The 27,686-nt window shown below is 43.5% G+C and overlaps 1 protein-coding gene across 1 annotated transcript; it reads left to right on the forward strand.

Annotated features, from left to right (window-relative positions):
• Positions 1 to 273: 273 nt before the first annotated feature.
• LOC118964713 (dynein heavy chain-like) lies at positions 274 to 26,091 on the forward strand. The gene is made up of 4 exons (XM_036979046.1): positions 274 to 438; positions 20,774 to 21,063; positions 21,113 to 22,057; positions 26,073 to 26,091. The coding sequence occupies exons 1-4, from the start codon at positions 274 to 276 to the stop codon at positions 26,089 to 26,091; spliced, it is 1,419 nt and encodes a 472-aa protein (XP_036834941.1).
• The last annotated feature ends 1,595 nt before the right edge of the window (positions 26,092 to 27,686 follow it).

Below are 27,686 nucleotides of genomic sequence, written 5' to 3' on the forward strand. Positions count from 1 at the left end.
GTATTTCCAACATTTCCAGATTATCTGTGTCGGTATGTTTAACCACCAATTGTGAAGTCTTCGCGTCAACAGTAAATCTGTTTTAAGTTCTATGAAAACATTCTGAATGATGCAAATGCTTCTTTCCCATATCACTCAATTTATCTCTGCTCGTCGATCCAAAGCACTTAACACTGTGTTAACAAAATTGTATTGAGCCGAACCTAAAAGAGTGTTCTTTGCTTTGCATATAGGACTCGCTGGTGGTGGCACTCCTTCCTGCCCAGCCTCTTCATGGCGGTCTACCAGTTTGTCTACGACATGCGCTACTCCTTCTTCAAGCTGCCGGTCATCAGTGTGACCACTACCATCCTCTACTTCACCATGATCATGGTGCTCATATTCTTCCTCTTCACAAGGGAGCCAACAACAATGCCACACTACGCAAGGCTAGACTCTGTAACAGCTTTTTTTTGCAGAGGAGCTTAATTAAACAAATAGGGTATCACCTGATTTTCACTTTAAATCAAATCAAATCAAAATGTATTTGTCACATACACATGGTTAGCAGATGTTAATGCGAGTGTAGCGAAATGCTTGTGCTTCTAGTTCCGACAATGCAGTAATAACCAACAAGTAATCTAGCTAACAATTCCAAAACTACTACCTTATAGACACAAGTGTAAGGGGATAAAGAATATGTACATAAAGATATATGAATGAGTGATGGTACAGAACGGCATAGGCAAGATACAGTAGATGGTATAGAGTACAGTATATACATATGAGATGAGTATGTAAACAAAGTGGCATAGTTAAAGTGGCTAGTGATACATGTATTACATAAAGGTGCAGTAGATGATATAGAGTACAGTATATACGTATACATATGAGATTAATAATGTAGGGTGTGTAAACATTATATTAGGTAGCATTGTTTAAAGTGGCTAGTGATACATTTATTACATAATTTTTTCATTATTAAAGTGGCTAGAGATTTGAGTCAGTATGTTGGCAGCAGCCACTCAATGTTAGTGATGGCTGTTTAACAGTCTGATGGCCTTGAGATAGAAGCTGTTTTTCAGTCTCTCGGTCCCTGCTTTGATGCACCTGTACTGACCTCGCCTTCTGGATGATAGCGGGGTGAACAGGCAGTGGCTCGGTGGTTGTTGTCCTTGATGATCTTCATGGCCTTCCTGTGACATCGGGTGGGGTAGGTGTCCTGGAGGGCAGGTAGTTTGCCCCCGGTGATGCGTTGTGCGGACCTCACTACCCTCTGGAGAGCCTTACGGTTGTGGGCGGAGCAGTTGCCGTACCAGGCGGTGATACAGCCCGACAGGATGCTCTCGATTGTGCATCTGTAGAAGTTTGTGAGTGCTTTTGGTGACAAGCCAAATTTCTTCAGCCTCCTGAGGTTGAAGAGGCGCTGCTGCTCCTTCTTCACGATGCTGTCTGTGTGGGTGGACCAATTCAGTTTGTCTGTGATGTGTACGCCGAGGAACTTAAAACTTACTACCCTCTCCACTACTGTTCCATCAATGTGGATAGGGGGGTGTTCCCTCTGCTGTTTCCTGAAGTCCACAATCATCTCTAACAAACAGTGCTGGAGTTTTCGGCAGATTCATTGGCTGTTTCCAGCCACCCCTCTCAATAGGAATTTTATCCGTCTTTAATGGACAGATAAAATAGCGAGCCGAGTCAGTTGAGCCAGTTGAAAATATTGATGCCAGAGATATTTTTGGTGTCTGTGTGCTCTTTCATTCGTTTTGTGTTTCTATTCATTTATTTCCAGAACCCTCTTACCTGAGTTGCATGAGTCCTGTGTGGCATCGCACCGTTTCCATAGCTAGGACTAAAAGGGAGGACTTGTGAAGAGCAGAATCGACAACCTCTGCATAATCGAAACAGTTGCTTTGTGAGGTGTTAAAGTTCACAGTTGTTATGGAAACGCAGGCTAAAATGTACCGGTGGCCTGGCTTTGGCCCCAAGGGACAGCAGGTCCGCCGGAGCCATGGCCCAGTGAGACACTGAAATGTCTGAGCCTTTTGGGTTAAACACTGATGTACGGTCAGGTGGTCCCACCAGTCAATATAATTTGATTCATTATTGATCTCAAAGTAAAAAAGAAAAGTAAAAAACGAATCCTAGATCAGCAGTACTCTAAGATGCTTTATGAATATGGGTCCAGATAAGACAAGTTGACCTTAGCCCTCCCCCCGGCACATAAGCTATTGCAGAATACAAAAGTATGTGGACACCTGCACGTCAAACATCGCATTCCAAAATCATGGGAATTAATATGGAGTTGGTCTCCCCCTTTGCTGCTATAACAGCCTTCGCTCTTCTGGGAAGGCTTTCCACTTGATGTTGGAACATTGCTGCTGGGACTTGCTTCCATTCAGCCACAAGAGCATTGGTGAAGTCGAGCTCGGATGTTGGGCGATTAGGGTTGGCTCGCTGTCGGCGTTCCAATCCATTCCAAAGGTTTTCGATGGGGTTGAGGTCAGGGCTCTGTGCAGGCCAGTCAAGTTCTTCCACACCGATCTCAACAAACCATTTCTGTATGGACCTTGCTTTGTGCATGGGGGCATTGTCATGCTGAAACAGAAAAGGGCCTTCTCCAAACTACTGTCACAAATTTGGAAGCACAGAATCGTCTAGAATGTCATTGAATGCTGTAGCTTAAAGATTTCCCTTCACTGGAACTAAGGGGCCTAGTCCGAACCATAAAAAGCAGGTCCAGACGATTTCTCCTCCTCCACCAAACTTTACAGTTGGCACTATGCATTCGGGCAGGTAGCGTTCTCCTGGCATCCACCAAATCCAGATTCTTCCGTCGGACTGCCAGATGGTGAAGTGTGATTCATCACTTCAGAGAATGCGTTTCCACTGCTCCAGAGTCCAATGGTGGTGAGCTTCACACCACTCCAGCCGACGCTTGTCATTCCATTGGTGATCTTAGGCTTGTGTGCGGCTGCTCGGCCATGGAAAGCCATTTCATGAAGCTCCCGACGGACAGTTCTTGTGCTGACGTTGTTTCCAGAGGCAGTTTGGGACTTGGTAGTGAGTGTTGCAACTGAGACAGACGATTTTTACACGCTACGCGGTTCAGTACTCGGCGGTCCTGTTCTGTGAGCTTGTTTGGCCTACCACTTTGCGGCTGAGCTGTTGTTGCTCCTAGACGTTTCCACTTTAACAGCACTTACAGTTCACCGGGGCATCTCGAACAGGGCAGAAATGACTTGTTGGAAAGGTGGCATCCTATGACGGTGCCACGTTGAAAGTCATTGAGATCTTTAGCACGGGCCATTCTACTGCCAATGTTTGTGTATGGAAATTGCATGACTGTGTGCTCGATTTTATACACCTGTCAGTGTGGTTAAAATAGACAAATCCACTCATTTGAAGGGGTGTCCACATAGTTACTGGGGACTGAGACAAGGTGGTTGGGAGACACTGTGGCCCCGTCCAATGTCACCGCTGGACTGGGCCAGCCCGGAAGGCGGTCACCCAACCACTGAGGCAGTGGTGTGCTTAGCACATCCGAAAGAGAGGCACAACATTATTTGAATGGCAATTCAGTCGACTTGACAATTCAAACTGAATTCAGTATTCTTCATGCTGATGATTTCTACAACTTGAGACAGATAGCAATACGGTTTTAAAAAAATGTAATAAAACATAATACGGAATGTAACACAGGTACAGATGACGTGCGTGTGGCGGTTTCAAATAATATAATCACTACAGATAGCTAGAGCTCCATGCTTTTCCTGAAAATGGGTATCTGATATTATTGCTAGCTAGTTGATGTTGTTCTAGCTAGCTCACCCAAAAGCAGGCTTTTCCCCTCCTCGCTGGGATGGGCAACTTTGATGGGGCTGGGGGCCACAAAAAAAGTAACTCATCATGAGGGGCCACAGTGGCTCGTGGGTCTGCGTACACACAACTATACAATTTCCTGCAATTCTACACATTTTACCATGGGGTGGAGGCAAATGTTTGCAGTTTTTAATATGATTACTGATGAACAAACGGGCCTCACCCCAATCGGTAATTCGACCATGCTTACTACAAGTTTAGATAGCTGTCCGCTAGACTAATTTACTAATCTATTTTATTTTAGCTGACATGTGCTGATTGAGTGACTGCTGATGCACAACTACATTTCGAAATCGCACCTTGTATATTCTATTATTCTAATTCTCAACAGTAAGTTGAGACCACGACAGAGTTCCAAAAATGAAAACATTATTTACATGTTTTTTTTTTATTGGTCCACGGTCCAGTTGCCCATCCTAATCCATCTCTCAATTCAATTCAATTCAATTCAAGGGGCTTTATTGGCATGGGAAACATGTGTTACCATTGCCAAAGCAAGTGAGGTAGGTAATATACAAAAGTGAAATAAACAATAAAAATGAACAATAAACATTACACATACAGAAGTTTCAAAACAATAAAGACATTACAAATGTCATATTATATATATACAGTGTTGTAACAATGTACATAATGGTTAAAGCACACAAGGGAAAATAAATAAGCATAAATATGGGTTGTATTTACAATGGTGTTTGTTCTTCACTGGTTGCCCTTTTCTCGTGGCAACAGGTCACACATCTTGCTGCTGTAATGGCACACTGTGGAATTTCACCCAGTAGATATGGGAGTTTATCAAAATTGGGTTTGTTTTCGAATTCTTTGTGGATCTGTGTAATCTGAGGGAAATATGTGTCTCTAATATGGTCATAAATTCGGCAGGAGGTTAGGAAGTGCAGCTCAGTTTCCACCTGGTTTTGTGGGCAGTGTGCACATAGCCTGTCTTCTCTTGAGAACCATGTCTGCCTACGGCGGCCTTTCTCAATAGCAAGACTATGCTCACTGAGTCTGTATATAGTAAAAGCTTTCCTTAAGTTTGGGTCAGTCACAGTGGTCAGGTATTCTGCCACTGTGTGCTCTCTGTTTAGGGCCAAGTAGCATTCTAGTTTGCTCAGTTTTTTTGTTAATTCTTTCCAATGTGTCAAATAATTATCTTTTTGTTTTCTCATGATTTGGTTGGGTCTAATTGTGCTGCTGTCCTGGGGCTCTGTGGGGTGTGTTTGTGAACAGAGCCCCAGGACCAGCTTGCTTAGGGGGCTCTTCTCCAGGTTCATCTCTCTGTAGGTGATGGCTTTGTTATGGAAGGTTTGGGAATCGCTTCCTTTTAGGTGGTTATAGAATTTAACGGCTCTCTTCTGGATTTTGATAATTAGCGGGCATCTGCCTAATTCTGCTCTGCATGCATTATTTGGTGTTCTACGTTGTACACGGAGGATATTTTTGAAGAATTCTGCATGCAGTCTCAATTTGGTGTTTGTCCCATTTTGTGAAATCTTGGTTGGTGAGCGGACCCCAGACCTCACAACCATAAAGGGCAATGGGCTCTATGACTGATTCAAGTATTTTTAGCCAGATCCTAATTGGTATGTTGAATTGTATGTTCCTTTTGATGGCATAGAATGCCCTTCTTGCCACTCAGATCGTTCACAGATTTGTGGAAGTTACCTGTGGCGCTGATGTTTAGGCCAAGGTGTGTGTAGTTTTTTTGTGTGCTCTAGGGCAATGGTGTCTAGATGGAATTTGTATTTGTGGTCCTGACGACTGGACCTTTTTTGGAACACCATTATTTTGCTCTTACTGAGATTTACTGTCAGGGCCCAGGTCTGGCAGAATCTGTGCAGAATATCTAGGTGCTGCTGTAGGCCCTCCTTGGTTGGTGACAGAAGCACCAGATCATCAGCAAACAGCAGACATTTGAATTCAGATTCTAGTATGGTGAGGCCGGGTGCTGCAGACTTTTCTAATGCCCGCGCCACTTCGTTGATATATATGTTGAAGAGGGTGGGGTTTAAGTTGCATCCCTGTCTCACAGGTTTGTTTGATTGTCAATTAGGTTGTGCAGGGTGAATACATGGTCTGTTGTACGGTAATTTGGTAAAAAGCCAATTTGGCATTTGCTCCGTACATTGTTTTCATTATAATTATAAAATAATACTTATTTTCCACCATAATTTGCAAATAAATTCATTAAAAATCCTACAATGTGATTTTCTGGATTTTTTTTCTCATTTTGTTTGTCTTTTACCAAAAATATCTATTTTGGTTTCATCTGACCTGATCTGATCTGATCTGATGATATGACATTCTCCCGATCTTCTTCTGGATCATCCAAATGCTCTCTAGCAAACTTCAGACGGGCCTGGACATGTACTGGCTTAAGCAGGGGGACACGTCAGGCACTGCAGGATTTGAGTCCCTGGCGGCGTAGTGTGTTACTGATGGTAGGCTTTGTTACTTTGGTCCCAGCTCTCTGCAGGTCATTCACTAGGTCCCCCCGTGTGGTTCTGGGATTTTTGCTCACCGTTCTTGTGATCATTTTGACCCCACAGGGTGAGATCTTGCGTGGAGCCCCAGATCGAGGGAGATTATCAGTGGTCTTGTATGTCTTCCATTTCCTAATAATTTCTCCCACAGTTGATTTCTTCAAACCAAGCTGCTTACCTATTGCAGATTCAGTCTTCCCAGCCTGGTGCAGGTCTACAATTTTGTTTCTGGTGTCCTTTGACAGCTCTTTGGTCTTGGCCATAGTGGAGTTTGGAGTGTGACTGTTTGAGGTTGTGGACAGGTGTATTTTATACTGATAACAAGTTCAAACAGGTGTCATTAATACAGGTAACAAGTGGAGGACAGAGAAGTTAAAGAAAGAAGTTGTTACAGGTCTGTGAGAGCCAGAAATCTTGCTTGTTTGTAGGTGAACAAATACTTATTTTCCACCATAATTTGCAAATAAATTCATTAAAAATCCTACAATGTGATTTTCTGGAATTTTTTTCAAATTTTGTCTGTCATAATTGAAGTGTACCTATGATGAAAATGTACAGGCCTCTCTCGTCTTTTTAAGTGGGAGAACTTGCACAATTGGTGGCTGACTAAATACTTTTTTTCCCCACTGTATATAGTCTCTAAAAAATATATATAATTTACTATCATATTAAGGCTCACTATGCTTGTTTTGTGGCTCTTTTACTTGTTTTGGGCTTACATCTTATTGAGGTGCTTTTTAAATAAAATGTTTACTCAAAATCTCATTACCGTAATGTGCCCGGGTCAATTTTGTAGGACTTTACATGCATTTCATTTATGAAATTATGCTGAGTCATAATGGCTTCTGCTTTTATTAGCTACATTTGCTAAGGGCTTTTCATTACTGTAATGTCCAATTCTCATTACCATATGGTTGTTTGTTACTGTAATTGGAAGTTCAGTTACAGTAATCATAAAAACTTTCTGATGCATGTACAATCTAACTCCATCACACTATGTGCACAACAGACAACACCGCTAACCAATCATTGCTAGGTGCATGGACACTTGAATTAAAGGGTAACAACATTCAAAATGGTCTCCTGCTGTGGTTTAAGCCTTGTTAACACATCCAATTGTCTTGTTTTTCTAATAGAGAAGTGAGATTTTTCTCCCCCACAAGACATGCAATAAGGGGTCTCTTCACAGTCTCCAAGTCCAGAACAGTGGCTGGGAGGCGCACAGTATTGTATAGAGCAATGACTACATGGAATTCTCTTCCGCCTCAGGTAATTTAGACAAGCAATAAAATCTGTTTAATAAAACAACACCTCAAGGAACAATGCGGACAAACATACACACACACACACACACACGCACACATTCTTATTGTTATTTATGATTGTTTTCCTTTATTTTCTCTTGTTATTGCTTTTTAAAATAGTTGTATTGTTCTTTAGTGTTCTTAGTTAAAATGTTTGTTGCCGTTCCTGTCCATTAGTGTTCTGTATTTTTTCATGTTTTATGTTTTGTGTTGACCCCAGGAAGAATAGCTGCTGCTTCTTCAACAGCTAATGGGGCTCCCAACAAAATAATTTAAAAAAAAACTAAAAACCATTTAAGGTTCAGAAAGTATTCATGTCCCTTGACTTATTTCCACATTTTGCTGTGTTACAGTCAGAATTGAAAATGTATTAAATAGATATGGCCTTTCACCCATCTACACATTTTTTTATTTAACCTTTATTTGACTGGTGCAGCAGGTAGCCTAGTGGTTAGCGTGTTGGGCCAGTAACCGAAAGGTTGCTGGATTGAATCCCTGAACTGACAAGGTAAAAAGCTGTCGTTCTGCCCCTGAACAAGGCAGTTAACCCACTATTCCCTGGTAGGCCGTCATTGTAAATAAGAATTTGTTCTTAACTGACTTGCCTACTTAAATAAAGGTTAAAAACCTTTATAATTAACTAGGCAAGTCAGTTAAGAACAAATTGTTATTGACAATGATGGCCTACCCTGGCCAAGCCCTAACCTGGACAATTGTGTGAACCAGGGTCTGTAGTGACACATCTAGCACTGAGATGCAGTGCCTTAGACCGCTGTGCCACCCAGGAGACAAAGTGACAAAGTGAAAACATGTTTTAATTTATTGTAAATTAAATACAGAAATATGTAATTTACATAATCTACAAAACTTTGTAGAAGTACATTACAGCTGTGAGTCTTTCTGGGTAAGTCTCGAAGAGCTTTCCACACCTGGATTATACAATATTTGCCCATTATGCTTTAAGAAATTCTTCAAGCTCTGTCAAATGGGTTGTTCATCATTGCTAGACAACCATTTTCAGGTCTTGCCATAGACGTTCAAGTATATTTAAATCCAAACTGTAACTTGGCCACTTGGGAACATTCACTGTCTACTTGGTAAGCAACTCCAGTGTAGATTTGGCTGTGTGTTTTAGGTTATTGTCCTGCTGAAAATGGAATTCCTCTCCCAGTGTCGTGGAAAGCAGACTGAACCAGATTTTCCTCTAGGATTTTGCCTGTGCCATTCAGTTTATTTTTTTATCCTGAAAAACTCCCCAGTCCTTAACGATTACAAGCATACCCATAACATGATACAGCCACCTCTATGCTTGAAAATATGGAGATTGGTACTCAGTAATGTGTTGTATTTGCTCCAAATATAACACTTTGTATTCAGAATGTCAACGACTTCGCCAGTTTTTTTGTAGTATTACTTTAGTGCCTTGTTGCAAACCTGGAATATGTTTTATTCTGTACAGGCTTCCTTCTTTTCAGACTGTCAATTAGGTTAGTATTATGGAGGAATTACAATGCTGTTGATCCATCCTCAGTTTTCTCCTATCACAGCCATTAAACTCTGTAATTGTTTTAAAGTCACCATTGGCCTCAAGGATGAAATCCCTGAGTAGTTTCCTTCCTCTTCTGCAACTGAGTTAGGAAGGACTCCTGTGTCTTTGTAGTGACTGGGTCTCTTGATACACCACCCAAAGTGTAATGAATAACTTCACCATGTTCAAAGGGATATTCAATGTCTGCTTTTTATTTTACCCATCTACCAATAGGTGCCCTTCTTTGCGAGGCATTGGAAAACCTCCCTGGTCTTTGAGGTTGAATCTGTGTTTGAAATTCACTGTTCGACTGAGGGACCTTACAGATAATTAATTGTATGTGTGGGGTAGAGAGATGAGATCGTGTTTAACATGATTTATTTACGACTATTATTGTACACAGAGTCCATGCAACTTATTATGTGTCTTGTTAAGCAGGTTTTTATTCCTTATATAGGCTTGCCATAACAAAGGGTTTAATACTGGACTCAATATATTTAAGATTTTCATTTTTTATGAATTAGTAAAAATTCCCCTTTGACATTATGGGAAATTGTGTGTAGGCCAGTGACAAAAAAATGTACATTTAATACATTTTAAATATAGGCTGTAACACAACAAAACATGGAAAAAGTCAATGGGTGTGAATACTTTATGAAGGCACTGTAGCATGATGTTCTAATTGTTAGCATGCGATGTGGACATTACTTTTGAGGTCTGAAAACATCTGACAAACTTTGATATAAGCTGTATACCTCAACACCATCAGGAAAAGATTAACACCATATAATTTCCAGATCTTATTTGGTGCTTATTTTTTGGGGGGTGAACTGTTAGAATCGTAGATATAGAATGATTATTCTAATTCTATGGTTGGTGTTGTTTGGCATGATGATAAATTAAAATCCAGGTAGGATTTATGACAGGGTAGGAACCAAAGTGTTTCCCAGGGGACCCTAATCATATTTTAATAGCATTTAGACCAAGATTTTAGAATAGCCTATCTGATTCAGAACATGCTGTTGCCCAAACAACATGCTGATCTTCACCACCACTGTTAGAGCTAACATTTGCTTTGCCCTAGCTAGTGCATTTAGCATTATTGATTCATATTATTTTAGACAGGGGTTGTAAAACTGTAGTTAGCCTGAAGTAGTAACACTGTAATCATATTATTGCATTGTAATTGCATACTAATGCAGTTTAGCTGTTTAAGTAATTACATAAGAAGATCAAAAAAGACTGGCTATCATGAAATGTAATTTTATTAATTTCCAAATTTCACAGGTACCAAAAACGAAAGAGAAAGTCTGACAGACTTAACTCCTAAAGAACACAAAATAAACATGATTCAGTGGGAGGGAGGGGGAGATGTGGTGGAGCTGGGCAGTGGTGGGGAGTTAATGATTCATTTGTTGTTCTTAATGCTTCAGATGGTTAATATGTTTCAAATGATATGTTTTGCTCTTGATGAAGTACGTAACGCGGTCTCGCATCTACCAAAACATGTATCTAATTACCGAAATGCAGCAATGATAAAATATTCCTTGAATAATATTACAGAATTTAAAATATTTCAGCTGTGCATAAAATTTCGCTGTGCATAAAAATGTTATAACTTCTGTATTTTAGGCAATTCAAAACATTTGCAACATTTTCACGATGTTAAGTTTTTTTTCCCTTCTAACTTTATAAGTGTTATGGTAATTTGAGTTTTTTGTGCATGGTCTTGGGAAATACTTTTAAAAAATCATAAAATCTGAAAGGTTAAGATGATTGATTTAACAGTCAAAAATTTGAGATAGTATTTTATCCGTTACAAAATTGAAAAAAAGTGTGTCTTTTCAGTCTTTACCAAGAGCAATACCAAGTACGTTAGAATCACGGATGCGGATCTTATAACAAAATATTAAATGCACTTGTTACAATGGCAGTAATCATACACCACAGCTACTATTTCTACATTTTTAAATGCACACCAGTAGGCTATCAATTCCATTACATCTCAACATAAATAGTATAGTAGCAAATAGTTAGATTGTAACATGCCGTTCATTTCCAGTGTTGGGGAAGCTACTCTGAAAATATAGGTTACCAAGCTACCAATTACTTCACACTGGAAGAAGTTAAGATACACTAAAGCTACCCTTAAAGCTGCAATATGTAACTTTTGGGGCGACCTGACAAAATTCACATCTACATTTCTGTTATAGAGCTGTCATTTTCATTGAAAGGAAGTCTAAGAAGTGGTAGATCTGTTCTATGTGCGCTATTTCCATGCTTAATGTTTTTAAGTTTCGTTTTTGCACCTATTATTTTTTTTATTTTTTATACACCAAATCAAATTGTGTTAGTCACATGCACCGAATACAACAGCTGTAGGACCTTACAGTGAAATGCTTACTTACGAGCTCCTAACTAACAATGCAGTTTGAAAAAATTACGGACAAGAGATAAAAGTAACAAGTAATTAAAGAGCAGCAGTAAAATAACAATAGCGAGACTATATACAGGGGGGTACCGAAAATGACTATGCATAGATGACAACAGAGAGTAGCAGAGAGTAGTCTGGGTAGCCATTTGACTAGATGTTAGGGAGTCTTACGGCTTGGAGGCAGAAGCTGTTTTAGAAGCCTCTTGGACCTAGACTTGGCACTCCAGCACCGCTTGCCGCGCGGTAGCCGGAAAAACAGTCTATGACTAGGGTGGCTGGAATCTTTAACAATTTTTAGGGCCTTCCTCTGACACCGCCTGGTATAGAGGTCCTGGATGGCAAGAAACTTGGCCCCAGTGTTGTGCTGGGCTGTTCGCACTACCCTCTGTAGTGCTTTGCGGTCGGAGGCTGAGCAGTTGCCATACCAGGCAGTGAGGCAACCATGCTCTCGATGGTGCAGCTGTACCTTTTGAGGATCTGAGGAACCATGCCAAATCTTTTCAGTCTCCTGAGGGGGAATAGGTTTTATTGTGCCCTCTTTGACTGTCTTGGTGTGCTTGGACCATGTTAGTTTGTTGGTGATGTGGACATCAAGGAACTTGAAGCTCTCAACCTGCTCCACTGCAGCCCTGTCGATGAGAATGGGAGCGTGTTTGGTCCTCTTTTTCCTGTAGTCCACAATCATCTCATTTGTCTTGATCATGTTGAGGGAGAGGTTGTTGTCCTGGCACCACACGGCCAGGTCTCTGACCTCCTCCCTACAGTCTATCTGGTCGTTGTCGGTGATCAGGCCTACCACTGTTGTGTCGTCAGCAAACTTAATGATGGTGTTGGAGTCATGTTTGGCCATGCAGTCGTGGGTGAAGAGGGAGTACAGGAGGGGACTAAGTACACACCCCCGAGGGGCCCCTGTATTGAGGATCAGCGTGGCAGACGTGTTGTTGCCTACCCTTACCATCTGGGGGCGGCCCGTCAGGAAGTCCAGGATCCAGTTGCAGAGGGAGGTGTTCAGTCCCAGGGTCCTTCGCTTAGTGATGAGCTTTGAGGGCACTATGGGTTTGAACGCTGAGCTGTAGTCAATGAACAGCATTCTCACATAGGTGTTCCTTTTGTCCAGGTGGGAATGGGCAGTGTGGAGTGCGATTGAGATTGCATGCCAATTGCATGCTCCCTCAAAATTTGAGACATCTGTGGAATTGTGTTGTGTGACAAAACTGCACATTTTTGAGTGGCCATTTTTGTCCCCAGCACAAGGTGCACTTGTGTAATAATCATGCTGTTCAATCAGCTTCTTGATATGCCACACCTGTCAGGTGGATGGATTATCTTGGCAAAGGAGAAATGCTCACTAACAGGGATGTAAGCAAATTTGTGCACAGAATTTGAGAGAAATAAGCTTTTTGTGCTTATGGAAAATGTCTGTATAGGTTATGTTAAACTTGACAAAAAGAAGAATATATAAAAACAGATCAGATTCGTTAGATGCATTTGATATTGAAAATTCATGTTTTGTTTGTGTCTAACTTATGTCTTTCAGGTTGGTGTATTGGGGCGGCCTGTTCTGCACTCTATATTTCAAACCAAAGCAAGACCATGTTTAAAGCTCACTATGGATCTACAAACAGGTGAGCCTCTGTAATGTCTTTGGATGTATTTGCAGTGTGATGATGGTGTGTTCTGTGTTAATCCTTTGTCTATCCAAAACTAACTGAATGTTTGAATGAATGTATTTACTGTGTGATTATTGTTTGTTCTGTTAGTCCGATGTTTTGTCTATTCAAATACCAACCGAATGGTGAATGAATGTATTTACAGTCAATTAATAAATCAATCAATACGTTTAGATTATTGTGTCTTCTGTATAATTCCTTTGTCTTTTCCAATAGTGAATGGTGAATGAATGTATTTACAGTCAATCAATCAATACAGTACACTATGTAGACACCTCTTCAAATTAGTGGATTCGGCTATTTCAGCCACACCTGTTGCTGACAAGTGTATAAAATCGAGCACACAGCCATGCAATCTCCATAAACAAACATTGTCAGTAGAATAGCCTTACTGTGGAGCTCAATGACTTTCAACGTGGCACCATCATAGGATGCCACCAAGTGGTAGGCTACACAAGCTCACAGAACGGGACCGCCGAGTGCTGAAGTGCATATCGCGTAAAAATTGTCTGTCCTCTGTTGCAACACACACCACTGAGTGGAAGCAACGTCAGCACAAGAACTGTTCGTCGGGAGCTTAATGAAATGGGTTTCTATGGCCGAGCAGCCACACACAAGCCTAAGATCACCATGCGCAATGCCAAGTGTCGGCTGGAGTGGTGTAAAGCCATTGGACTCTGGAGCAGTGGAAACGCGTTCTCTGTAGTGATGAATCCTGCTTTACCATCAGGCTGTCCAACAGACAAATCTGGGTTTGGCGGATGCCAAGAGAACACTACCTGTCCCAATGTATAGTGCCAACTTTAAAGTTTGGTGGAGGAGGAATAATGGTCCGAGGCTGTTTTTCAAGTTTCGGGCTAAGCCCGTGAAGGGAAATCTTAACGCTACAGCATACAATTACATTGTAGACGATTCTGTGCTTTAAACTTTGTGGCAATAGTTTGGGGAAGGGCCCCAGCATGACAATGCCCCGTGCACAAAGCGAGGTCCATACAGAAAAGGTTGGTCGAAATCAGTGTGGAATAACTTGGATGGCCTACACAGAGCCCTGACCTCAACCCCATCAAACACCTTTGGGATGAATTGGAACTTCGACTGCAACCCAGGCCTAATCGCCCAACACCAGTGCCTGACCTCACTAATGCCCTTACGGCTGAATGGAAGCAAGTCCACGCAGCAATGTTCCGCCATCTAGTGGAAAGCTTTCCCAGAAGAGTGGAGGCTGTTATAGCAGCAAAGGGGGGAACAACTCCATATTAATGCCCATGACTTTGGAATGAGATGTTCGACAAGCAGGTGTCCACATACTTTTGGTCATGTAGTGTATGATTATTGTGTGTTCTGTGTTATTCCTTCATCTTATACCATCTGAATGGTGAAAGTCTGGTGTCATTTCATCTTCTTTTTGTATGTGAGAATAGAAATTGTTTCTTAGGAGGGGAAGGGAAATGTTTATTTTCCATTCTGTATTTTTGATCAAAATTCAACTCCAGTTTAACTGGGATAAGCTACAAAAGTAATAATTGAGGGGTAGGCCACATGTTATAAAGATGGTTATAGCTCTTAAACTGAATCATATTATCAGCATGTTTCCACTGTCCATATCTGCCTACACCTTTAACGCCATTGACAAAATGATTACTCCGTTTATTTGGACTGTTAAAAGGGCAAGGATGAAGCTATCGCAACTCCGGATATGACCCAGATGTAGACACAGGAGGTAGATAGTAGAGTTTTATCACATTTATTATACAGGGCAAAAGGCCAGGGCAGGTCGAGGGCAGGCAGAGGTCAGTAATCCAGGGCAGAGTCAATGACAGAACAGCATGCTCAGGGTCAGGGCAGGCAAAATGGTCAGAACCAGGAAGACTAGAAAACAGCAACTAGGAAGACTCGAAAAACGGGAAAACACGCTGGTAAGACTTGACGGAACAAGATGAACTGGCAACAGACAACAGAAAACGCTGGTATAAATACACAGGGGATAATGGGCACAAATGGGAGACACCTGGTGGGGGGTGGAGACTAGTACAAGACAAGTGAAACAGATCAGGGCATGACAGAACCTTCAGGCAAAGACTTAGACGAGAGGATTAAAGCTCCCTAACATGTCATTATATCAAGAAGCATTTATAACTGTCCGAAATGGGCTCTCTTTATTAAGAACTCCAATAGGCCAATTTGGGTTGACACGGAAGAAGAACGTAATGCCCCATTTGGCGCATCATATTATCTGAGTCAACACTTAAACGTGGGACTGCAGAATCCCATAATGTCCCATACTAAGAAATGTGGCGTCAGATAAGAGAGAGACATCTTCACCTTTCCTGACAAGCTCTGCTTCATTATGGAACAACCATAACTACAAATTAGGAGGACAGGTGGTGTGTCTAGAAAGAGTGGTGTAGGTTTTGTTTTAGCCTCAACACTAATACATTTCACTTTTGCTTTTAGTGTCAACTTGAGTCTGGCTGTGGAAGACTGGTCCCTTAATGACATCTGCAAGTGGCTGAGTAGCAATGATCGCCATGATTCCATCCCAAGGTTCACAATCTGTCTGAAGAATGTCAACTCTATTCGATTGTCCACTTTGCAACAAACATACTTTATCTGTGTCCAGACTACTCACACATACTGGCCTCTATCACCAGCATGAACCCCATTTTCTAATTATCTGTGGACTTAATGGGTGTGGAAAAACAAATAGATGTTTCAGCGCCTATCGGTCACACATCTGCCGAAACCACAGAGAGCTTTTAAGCTCCAAGTTAGATGAGAATTGGCCTCATGATGAATTTGAGACTGGGACTGATCCCATTGAAGATGACGTGAGCAATGTAGAGAGTCTGCCAGAGGCCGAACATGTTCAAGCCACAGAGATCAACACTGAGCAGCTAATTGAAGGTCTCAAAAATAATCTGTATTTTTATTTTGAAAATCAGGGTAGAACACTGAGAATGCTGTTCATTGACTAGAGATCCGCATTCAACACCATAGAGCCCTCAAAGCTCAGCACCAAGCTAAGGACCCTGGGACTAAACACCTCCCTCTGCAACTGGATCCTGGACTTCCTGACGGGCCGCCCCCAGGTGGTAATGGTAGGTAACAACACATCCACCTTGCTGATCCTCAACACCGGGGCCCCTCAGGGGTGGGTGCTCAGTCACCTCCTGTACTCCCTGTTCACTCATGACTGATGGCCAGGCACGACTCCAACACCATCATTAAGTTTGACGATGACAACAGTGGTAGGCCTGATCACCGACAATGATGAGACAGCATATAGGGAGGTCAGAGACCTGGTCGTGTGGTGCCAGGACAACCTCTCCCTCAATGTGATCAAGACAAAGGAGACGATTGTGGACTACAGGAAAAAGAGGACCGAGCTCGCCCCCATTCTCATCAACGGGGCTGTAGTGGAGCACGTTGAGAGCTTCAAGTTCTTTGGTGTCCACATCAAAAATAAACTATCATGGTCCAAACACACCAAGACAGTTGTGAAGAGGGCACGAGGAAGCCTATTCCCCCTCAGGAGACTGAAAAGATTTGGCATGGGTCCTCAGATCCTCAAAACGTTCGACAGCTGCACCAACCTGACTGGTTGCATCACGGCCTCCGACCGCAAGGCACGACAGAGGGTAGTGCGTACGGCCCAGTGGGCCAAGCTCCCTGCCCTCCAGGACTTTTATACCAGGAGGTGTCAGAGGAAAGCCCTAAAAATGGTCAAAGACTCCAGCTACCCTAGTCATAGATGACAAGCGGTACCGGAGCACCAAGTCTAGGTCCAAAAGACAGCTTCTACCCCCAAGCCATAAGACTCCAGAACAGCTAATGAAATGGCTACCCAGACAGTTTACACTCCCCCCCCCTCTTTTACACTGCTGCTACTCTCTGTTTATTATCTATGCATAGTCACTTTAACTCTACCTACATGTACATATTACCTCGACTAACCGGTGCCCCGGCACAGAGAGACATCAAAGATTGTAACTTTCTTTGTTTCACGGAAACGTGGCTCACTCGAGACACGCTATCGGAGTCGGTACAGCCACCTGGTTTCTTCACGCATCGCGCCAACATAAATAAACATCTCTCTGGTAAGAAGGGGGGGGGGGGGGGTATGTCTCATGATTAACGAGACGTGGTGTGATCATAACGACATACAGGAACTCAAGTACTTTTGCTCACCTGACCTAGAATTCCTTACAATCAAATGTTGACCGCATTATCTACCAAGAGAATTCTCTTTGATTATAATCACAGCCGTATATATCCCCCTCAAGCAGACACATCGCTGGCACTGAATGAACTTCATTGGACTCTATGTAAACTGGAAACCACATACAGTGGGGCAAACAAGTATTTAGTCAGCCACCAATTGTGCAAGTTCTCCCACTTAAAAAGATGAGAGAGGCCTGTAATTTTCATCATAGATACACTTCAACTATGACAGACAAAATGAGAAAAAAAATCCAGAATATCACATTGTAGGATTTTTAATGAATTTATTGGCAAATTATGGTGGAAAATAAGTATTTGGTCACCTACAAACAAGCAAGATTTCTGGCTCTCACAGACCTGTAACTTCTTCTTTAAGAGGCTCCTCTGTCCTCCACTTGTTACCTGTATTAATGGCACCTGTTTGAACTTGTTATCAGTATAAAAGACACCTGTCCACAACCTCAGTCACACTCCAAACTCCACTATGGCTAAGACCAAAGAGCTGTCAAAGGACACCAGAAACAAAATTGTAGACCTGCACCAGGCTGGGAAGACTGAATCTGCAATAGGTAAGCAGCTTGGTTTGAAGAAATCAACTGTGGGAGCAATTATTAGGAAATGGAAGACATACAAGACCACTGATAATCTCCCTCGATCTGGGGCTCCATGCAAGATCTCACCCCGTGGGGTCAAAATGATCACAAGAACGGTGAGCAAAGATCCCAGAACCACATGGGGGGACCTAGTGAATGACCTGCAGAGAGCTGGGACCAAAGTAACAAAGCCTAACATCAGTAACACACTACGCCGCTAGGGACTCAACTCCTGCAGTGCCAGACGTGTCCCCCTGCTTAAGCCAGTACATGTCCAGGCCCGTCTGAAGTTTGCTAGAGAGCATTTGGATGATCCAGAAGAAGATCGGGAGAATGTCATATGGTCAGATGAAACCAAAATAGATATTTTTGGTAAAAACTCAACTCGTTGTGTTTGGAGGACAAAGAATGCTGAGTTGCATCCAAAGAACACCATACCTACTGTGAAGCATGGGGGTGGAAACATCATGCTTTGGGGCTGTTTTTCTGCAAAGGGACCAGGACGACTGATCCGTGTAAAGGAAAGAATGAACGGGGCCATGTATTGTGAGATTTCGAGTGAAAACCTCCTTCCATCAGCAAGGGCATTGAAGATGAAACGTGGCTGGGTCTTTCAGCATGACAATGATCCCAAACACACCGCCCGGGCAACGAAAGAGTGGCTTCGTAAGAAGCATTTCAAGGTCTTGGAGTGGCCTAGCCAGTCTCCAGATCTCAACCCCATACAAAATCTTTGGAGGGAGTTGAAAGTCCGTGTTGCCCAGCAACAGCCCCAAAGCTTCACTGCTCTAGAGGAGCTCTGCATGTAGGAATGGGCCAAAATACCAGCAACTGTGTGTGAAAACCTTGTGAAGACTTACAGAAAACGTTTCACCTCTGTCATTGCCAACAAAGGGTATATAACAAAGTATTGAGATAAACTTTTGTTATTGACCAAATACTTATTTTCCACCATAATTTGCAAATAAATTCATTAAAAATCCTACAATGTGATTTTCTGGATTTCTTTTCTCATTTTGTCTGTCATAGTTGAAGTGTACCTATGATGAAAATTACAGGCCTCTCTCATCTTTTTAAGTGGGAGAACTTGCACAATTGGTGGCTGACTAAATACTTTTTTGCCCCACTGTATTCTGAGGAACCATTTCCCTGTTTGACCGCTAGGTTTTATGGGTATTATGACACCTCCACTGTGGGGCTCTATGTCCATTTTAATGTGCTGATCTAGTGATGGTTCTGTACCGATGCTGCTCATTTCATGGCAAAGTTTGCAAATAACAAATAACAGGTTTTGGGGAAAGTATTTCTGTCAACCCACAAGATGGTTATCACTGGTTACACACACAGAGTGATAGACAAACGCATGTACCACACAGACAGGGGTGGGATAATGTCAATGTTGCGTTGATTATATAGTAGCTGTGAGCGCATAATTGATTAACGCTTCGAACACACCGACTGCGTCGTCACATCAATGCTGCATAACATTTTGCGCAGCTACACAACTATACTGAATGCAGGTATCTACACCTGTGTTGCAGGCGGTTGCGTGCAGTTGGACACATGGAGGAGAGAATCATTTTCGCAGTCTCCTCAAAATCATGTCTTATTGGCAACGCCTGACAGCTACAGGGACTTAAACATAAAAAATGCTGCTTGGAGACAAGTGTCCATGATAGTTGTATTGCCAGGTCAGTTTAGTAGTGAGCTTGTGCTAGATGTGGCTAGTTAGCTAGCTAGCTAACTAGCTTGCTAACCTAGCCAATGAGGTGTGTGTGTGTGTATATATATATATGTATATATATATATGTGTGTGTGTGTGTGTGTGTGTGTGTGTGTGTGTGTGTGTGTGTGTGTGTAAGAAAAATAGTAATATAAATAATGCTAGTTACTACCCCTGATAACTTGGTCAGATAACCGTGTGTGTGTGTGTGTGTACAGTAGGTGACATGTCCATGATAGCTATCTAATAAGTATAGTTATGCTAGGTAATGATTTGGCGTATCATGTTCATGTCTGTGTAAAATAAGACTGTAGGAGGAAGTGGAGATGACTCAGGGACAGGTATCAGAGAGAGAGAGAAGGGAAGAGAAAGAGAAGAAGAGGTCTGGGTCAGCAGCTTCAGGCCAGCAGCACAGGAGCTTCTGCTACATTCTTTCTTTTCTGGATCCATTTATTTTGCCTAGGGCAGCGAGTGGCAATTTTACAGCCAGACCCTCTACTACGTCATCCACAAGTGTGGGCGCCACCGGTGCATCAAGACCCTCTATGTCATCTACTAGTGCGACCACCGCCTCCACCGGTGCAAGCAATGTCATCTACTAGTGCGACCACCGCCTCCACCGGTGCAAGCTATACCCTCTATGTCATCTACTAGTGCGACCACCGCCTCCACCGGTGCAAGCAATACCCTCTATGTCATCTACTAGTGCGACCACCGCCTCCACCGGTGCAGCGAGACCCTCTATGTCATCTACTACTGCGACCACCACCGGTGCAGCGAGACCCTCTGTCATCTACTAGTGCGACCACCGCCTCCACCGGTGCAAGCTATACCCTCTATGTCATCTACTAGTGCGACCACCGCCTCCACCGGTGCAAGCTATACCCTCTATGTCATCTACTAGTGCGACCACCGCCTCCACCGGTGCAAGCAATACCCTCTATGTCATCTACTAGTGCGACCACCGCCTCCACCGGTGCAGCGAGACCCTCTATGTCATCTACTACTGCGACCACCACCGATGCAGCGAGACCCTCTATGTCATCTACTACTGCGACCACCACCGGTGCAGCGAGACCCTCTATGTCATCTACTACTGCGACCACCACCGGTGCAGCGAGACCCTCTATGTCATCTACTACTGCGACCACCACCGGTGCAGCGAGACCCTCTATGTCATCTACTACTGCGACCACCACCGATGCAGCGAGACCCTCTATGTCATCTACTACTGCGACCACCACCGGTGCAGCGAGACCCTATGTCATCTACTACTGCGACCACCACCGGTGCAGCGAGACCCTCTATGTCATCTACTACTGCGACCACCACCGATGCAGCGAGACCCTCTATGTCATCTACTACTGCGACCACCACCGGTGCAGCGAGACCCTCTATGTCATCTACTACTGCGACCACCACCGGTGCAGCGAGACCCTCTATGTCATCTACTACTGCGACCACCACCGATGCAGCGAGACCCTCTATGTCATCTACTACTGCGACCACCACCGATGCAGCGAGACCCTCTATGTCATCTACTACTGCGACCACCACCGGTGCAGCGAGACCCTCTATGTCATCTACTACTGCGACCACCACCGGTGCAGCGAGACCCTCTATGTCATCTACTACTGCGACCACCACCGATGCAGCGAGACCCTCTATGTCATCTACTACTGCGACCACCACCGATGCAGCGAGACCCTCTATGTCATCTACTACTGCGACCACCGCCTCCACCGGTGCAGCGAGACCCTCTATGTCATCTACTACTGCGACCACCACCGGTGCAGCGAGACCCTCCATGTCATCTACTACTGCGACCACCACCGGTGCAGCGAGACCCTCCATGTCATCTACTACTGCGACCACCACCGGTGCAGCGAGACCCTCTATGTCATCTACTACTGCGACCACCACCGATGCAGCGAGACCCTCTATGTCATCTACTACTGCGACCACCACCGATGCAGCGAGACCCTCTATGTCATCTACTACTGCGACCACCACCGATGCAGCGAGACCCTCTATGTCATCTACTACTGCGACCACCACCGGTGCAGCGAGACCCTCTATGTCATCTACTACTGCGACCACCACCGGTGCAGCGAGACCCTCTATGTCATCTACTACTGCGACCACCACCGATGCAGCGAGACCCTCTATGTCATCTACTACTGCGACCACCACCGGTGCAGCGAGACCCTCTATGTCATCTACTACTGCGACCACCACCGGTGCAGCGAGACCCTCTACAACGTCTACATCATCCACAAGTATGACCACTGCTGCAGCCATGGAAGATGATGAAATGGAGGAAGCACCTCTGGATCTAGGACCCCCTGAGATTAAATCAAATCACATGTTATTTGTCACATACACATGGTTAGCAGATGTTAATGCGAGTGTAGCGAAATGCTTGTGCTTCTAGTTCCGACCATGCAGTAATATCTAACAAGTAATCTAACCTAACAATTTCACAACAACTACCTTATACACACAAGTGTAAAGGAATTAATAAGAATATGTACATAAAAATATATGAATGAGTGATGGCCGAACGGCATAGGCAAGATGCAGTAGATGGTATCGAGTACAGTATATACATATGAGAGGAGTAATGTAAGGTATGTTAACATTATATAAGGTGGCATTGTTTAAAGTGGCTAGTGATACATTTATTACATAATTTTTTCATTATTAAAGTGGCTAGAGATTTGAGTCAGTATGTTGGCAGCAGCCACTCAATGTTAGTGATGGCTGTTTAACTGTCTGATGGCCTTAAAAGCTGTTTTTCAGTCTCTCAGTCCCAGCTTTGATGCACCTGTACTGACCTCGCCTTCTGGATGATAGCGGGGTGAACAGGCAGTGGCTCGGGTGGTTGTTGTCCTTGATGATCGTTTTGGTCTTCCTGTGACATCGTGTGGTGTAGGTGTCCTGGAGAGCAGGTAGTTTGCCCCCGGTGATGCGTTGTGCAGACCTCACTACCCTCTGGAGAGCCTTACGGTTGTGGGCGGAGCAGTTGCCGTACCAGGCGGTGATACAGCCCTACAGGATGCTCTCGATTGTGCATCTGTAAAAGTTTGTGAGTGTTTTTGGTGACAAGCCGAATTTCTTCAGCCTCCTGAGGCTGAAGAGGCGCTACTGCGCGGGTGTGGGTGGCCCATTTCAGTTTGTCCGTGATGTGTACGCCGAGGAACTTAAACCTTCTCCACTACTGTCCCATCAATGTGGATAGGGGGCCCTCTGCTGTTTCCTGAAGTCCACGATTATCTCCTTTGTTTTGTTGACATTGATTGTGAGGTTATTTTCCTGACACCACACTCCGAGGGCCCTAACCTCCTCCTGTAGGCCGTCTCGTCGTTGTTGGTAATAAAGCCTACCACTGTAGTGTTTTCTGCAAACTTGATGATAGAGTTGGAGGCGTGCATGGCCACGCAGTCATGGGTGAACAGGGAGTACAGGAGAGGGCTGAGAACGCACCCTTGTGGGGCCCCAGTGTTAAGGATCACCGTGGTGGAAATGTTGTTACCTACCCTCACCACCTGGGGGCGGCTCGTCAGGAACTCCAGGACCAAGTTTCACAGGGCGAGGTCGAGACCCAGGGTCTCAAGCTTATTGACGAGTTTGGAGGGTACTATGGTGTTAAATGCTGAGCTGTAGTCGATGAACAGCATTCTTACATAGGTATTCCTCTTGTCCAGATGGGTTAGGGCAGTGTGCAGTGTGATTGCGTTGTCTGTGGACCTATTGGGGCGGCAAGCAAATTGGAGTGGGTCTAGGGTGTCAGGTAGGGGGGAGGTGATATGGTCCTTGACTAGTCTCTCAAAGCACTTCATGATGACGGAAGTGAGTGCTATGGGAGATCAGATCCTGAAAAGGTTTTACAGCTGCACCATCGAGAGCATCCTGATGGGTTGCATCACTGACACCGCCTGGTATAGAGGTCCTGGATGGCAGAAAGCTTAGCCCCAGTGAAGTACTGGACCTACATGTACATATTATCTCAATACTGGAGCCCCCCCGCATATTGACTCTGTACTGGTACCCCCTGTATCTATTTACTGCTGCTCTTTAATTATTTGTTATTCTCTTTTTTTGTATTTTCTTAAAGCGGCATTGTTGGTTAAGGGCTTGTAAGTAAGCATTTCACTGTAAGGTCTACCTGTTGTATTCGGCGCATGTGACAAATAACATTTGATTTGATTAAAAAGGGATTTTAAACTAACTTTGGGAAAAGTTAGTCATAATGAACATTCTGTAAAAGTACAGTACATCTGATGTCACATAGGGGTTATTAACTAGAGAGCCCTTTAGCTAGCTAGGTTGCACATAAAATATCAATCAATTATGGTATCAAAGGCTTTAAAAATGTACTAGAATGTAGCTTACCAGAGACAAATCGCCAGGCGTTAAACTGGGCTGATGGACTCCCGGTAGTTGGTATCCATCCAGGCGATCCTGGCTCCAACCATCTGGAGCAGGTGATCGAACTGGCTTCGGCCCAGATGAAAGTAACTTCGGAATTCCTCTACATACAGTCAAAGCTCTTGAATGAGACGGTGGAACTCCCCTGCCTGCTTTCGGGACTTCTACCATCTCTGGACCCACACAGAACTGCGCTTTCGGCGGGTCTGGTCCTGCCTGGCCCAACAGCGCGATCAAGACCACCTTTCTCAATGTTGGTCTTATTGTTTAAAGTGCCTACTCTCTACCACCTTGACTATTTCTTACTGCATTTCACACCAAAACTATGCATTTTGGAAGGAAATTATATTATAGGCTCTCACAATTAATTTTTAGATGTCAATCAAATAAATAATATGCTACTTGGCAAATAAATGAATAAAAAATGTAAAGAAATTCTACCGTCAAACTGTTTTGATGTAATCCCACATTTTGTTTTACTGGATATGTGTGCAACAAAAATTCAACATTAACATTTTGCTACTTTCTGTCAAGTCTACGCATACAATTTGATGCATACGTTGCACCACACAGAACGCACTGCAACTGCCTCTGCAAAGCAATGCCGCAAGGCACACGCAGCGCTCCATTGGAAATTAATGTACTTCTGGTGTACCAAAACGCAAGACACAGTCGGTGTGTTCGAAGCGCTGGAGTTGTTGAATGGGAGTGAGAAGTGTTTTGATATTTATTTTTTATTTAAACCTTTATTTAACTAGGCAAGTCAGTTAAGAACAAATTATTATTTACCATGACGGCCAACCAAAAGGCAAAAGGCCTACTGCGGGGACGAGGGCCTGGGTTTCAAAATTAAAAATAAATACAATATAAACATAGGACAAAGAGAGACAAAGAAACACTACATAAAGAGAGACCTAAGACACCAACATAGCAAGGCAGCAACACATAACACAGCATGGTAGCAACACAACATAACAACATGGTAGCAACACAACATAACAACAACATGGTAGCAACAACATAGTAGCAGCACAAAACATGGTACAAACATTATTGGGCACAGACAACAGCACAAAGGTCAAGAAGGTAGAGACAACAGTACATCACATAAAGCAGCCACAACTGTCAGTAAGTGTGTCCATGATTGAGTCTTTGAATGAAGAGATTGAGATAAAACTGTCCAGTTTGAGTGTTTGTTGCAGCTTGCTCCAGTCGCTAACTGCAGCGAACTGAAAAGAGCGACCCAGGGATGTGTGTGTTTTGGGGACCTTTAACAGAATGTGACTGGCAGAATGGGTGTTGTATGTGGAGGATGAGGGCTGCAGTAGATATCTCAGATAGGGGTGAGTGAGGCCTAAGAGGGTTTTATGAATAAGCGTCAACCAGTGGGTCTTGTGACAGGTATACAGAGATGACCATTTACAGAGGAGTATAGAGTGCAGTGATGTGTCCTATAAGGAGTATTGGTGGCAAATCTGATGGCTGAATGGTAAGTAACATCTAGCCGCTCGAAGGGCACCCTTACCTGCTGATCTATAAATAATGTCTCTGTAATCTAGCATGGGTAGGATGGCCATCTGAATCAGGGTTAGTTTGGCAGCTGGGGTGAAAGAGGAGCGATTACAATAGAGGGAACCAAGTCTAGATTTAACTTTAGCCTGCAGCTTTGACATGTGCTGAGAGAAGGACATTGTACCATCTAGCCATACTCCCAAGTACTTGTATGAGGTGACTACCTCAAGCTCTAAACCCTCAGAGGTAATAATAACACCTCTGGGAAGAGGGGCATTCTTCTTACCAAACCACATGACCTTTGTTTTGTAGATGTTCAGAACAAGATTAAGGATCTACCTTGTTGGACACTAAGGCTTTGTTATAGAGCATTTAACACAAAATCCTGTGAGGGGCCAGCTGAGTATAAGACTGTATCATCTGCATATAAATGGATGAGAGAGCTTCCTACTGCCTGAGCTATGTTGTTGATGTAAATTGAGAAGAGTGTTGGGCCTAGGATTGAGCCTTTGGGTACTCCCTTGGTGACAGGCAGTGGCTGAGATAGCAGATTTTCTGACTTAAAACACTGCACTCTTTGAGAGAGATAGTTAGCAAACCAGGCCAAAGACCCCTCAGAGACACCAATACTCCTTAACCGGCCCACAAGAATGGAATGGTCTACCGTCAAAGGCTTTGGCCAAGTCAATAAAAATAGCCGCACAATATTGCTTAAAATCAAGGGCAATAGTGACATCATTGAGGACCTTTAAGATAGCAGTGACACATCCATAACCTGAGCGGAAACCAGATTGCATATCCGAGAGAATACTATAGACATCAAGAAAGCCAGTCAGTTGATTATTTGACAAGTTTTTCCAACACTTTTGATAAACAAGGCAACATAGAAATAGGCCTATAACATTTAGGATCAGCTTGATCTCCCCCTTTAAATAAAGGACACTTTATTTAAACTGTGGCTGTCTTCCAAGCAATGGGAACCTCCCCAGAGAGGAGAGACAGGTTAAAAAGGTCAGAGATAGGCTTGGTGATGATAGGGGCAGCAACCTTAAAGATGAAAGGATCTAAACCATCTGACCCAGGTGTTTTTTGGGGGTCAAGTTTAAGGAGTTCCTTTAGCACCTCAGACTCAGTGGATGCCTGCAAGGAGAAACTTTGTAGTGGGGCAGGGGAAAAAGAGGGAGAAGCATCGGGGATAGTCGCATTAGAAGGGTTGGGAGATGAGAAAATGTTGGATGGGCAGGGAGGCATGGCTGAGTCAAATAGGAATCCTGACTTAATGAAGTAGTGATTTAAAAGCTCAGCCATGTGCTTCTTGTCAGCAACAACCACATCATCAACATTAAGGGACATGGGCAGCTGTGAGGAGGAGGGTTTATTCTCCAGGTCTTTAATAATTTTCCAGAACGTCTTGGGATTAGACCCACAGAGAGAGAACCGATCCTTAAAGTAACTAACTTTGGCCTCCCGGATAGCCTGAGTGCACTTATTTCTCATTCACCTGAACCGCAGCCAGTCAGCCTGAGTATGCTTGTGCCGAGCCTTTCGCCAAATGCAACTCTTGAGGTGGAGTAACTCTACAAGATCACGGTCAAACCAGGGGCTGAACCTGTTTTTAATTCTCATTTTCTTTAAGGGGGTGTGTTTGTTAACAATACCACTGAAAGGTCCAAGCACCTTCGACAGAGGGGATCAAGCTGATTCTATACCAATATACAGAGGCCAGTTCGTGAAGGAAGGCTTGCTCATTAAAGTTTTTTAGCAAGTGTCTATGACATATCAGGACAGGTTGTTTCACTGTGAAGCCATTACGAACACAGGCTGTAAAACAATGATGAGTAGGGTCATTGCAGAAAACACCATAAAAAGATAATACATATTATAAAAATCTCAACATGATACTGTCATTCAAATAAATGGTCAGAA

The sequence above is a fragment of the Oncorhynchus mykiss genome, chromosome 5 (assembly GCF_013265735.2).
Source record: "Oncorhynchus mykiss isolate Arlee chromosome 5, USDA_OmykA_1.1, whole genome shotgun sequence".
NCBI classification, from domain to species: Eukaryota; Metazoa; Chordata; class Actinopteri; order Salmoniformes; family Salmonidae; genus Oncorhynchus; species Oncorhynchus mykiss.

Coding starts and splice junctions, on each gene's coding strand:
- LOC118964713 (XM_036979046.1), top strand. CDS start 274: ATGGCGGTCTACCAGTTTGTCTACGACATGCGCTACTCCTTCTTCAAG. Junction 439..20,773: donor ACTACGCAAGGCTAGACTCT/GTAACAGCTTTT, acceptor GTCATCTACTAG/TGCGACCACCGCCTCCACCG. Junction 21,064..21,112: donor TACTACTGCGACCACCACCG/GTGCAGCGAGAC, acceptor CCACCGGTGCAG/CGAGACCCTCTATGTCATCT.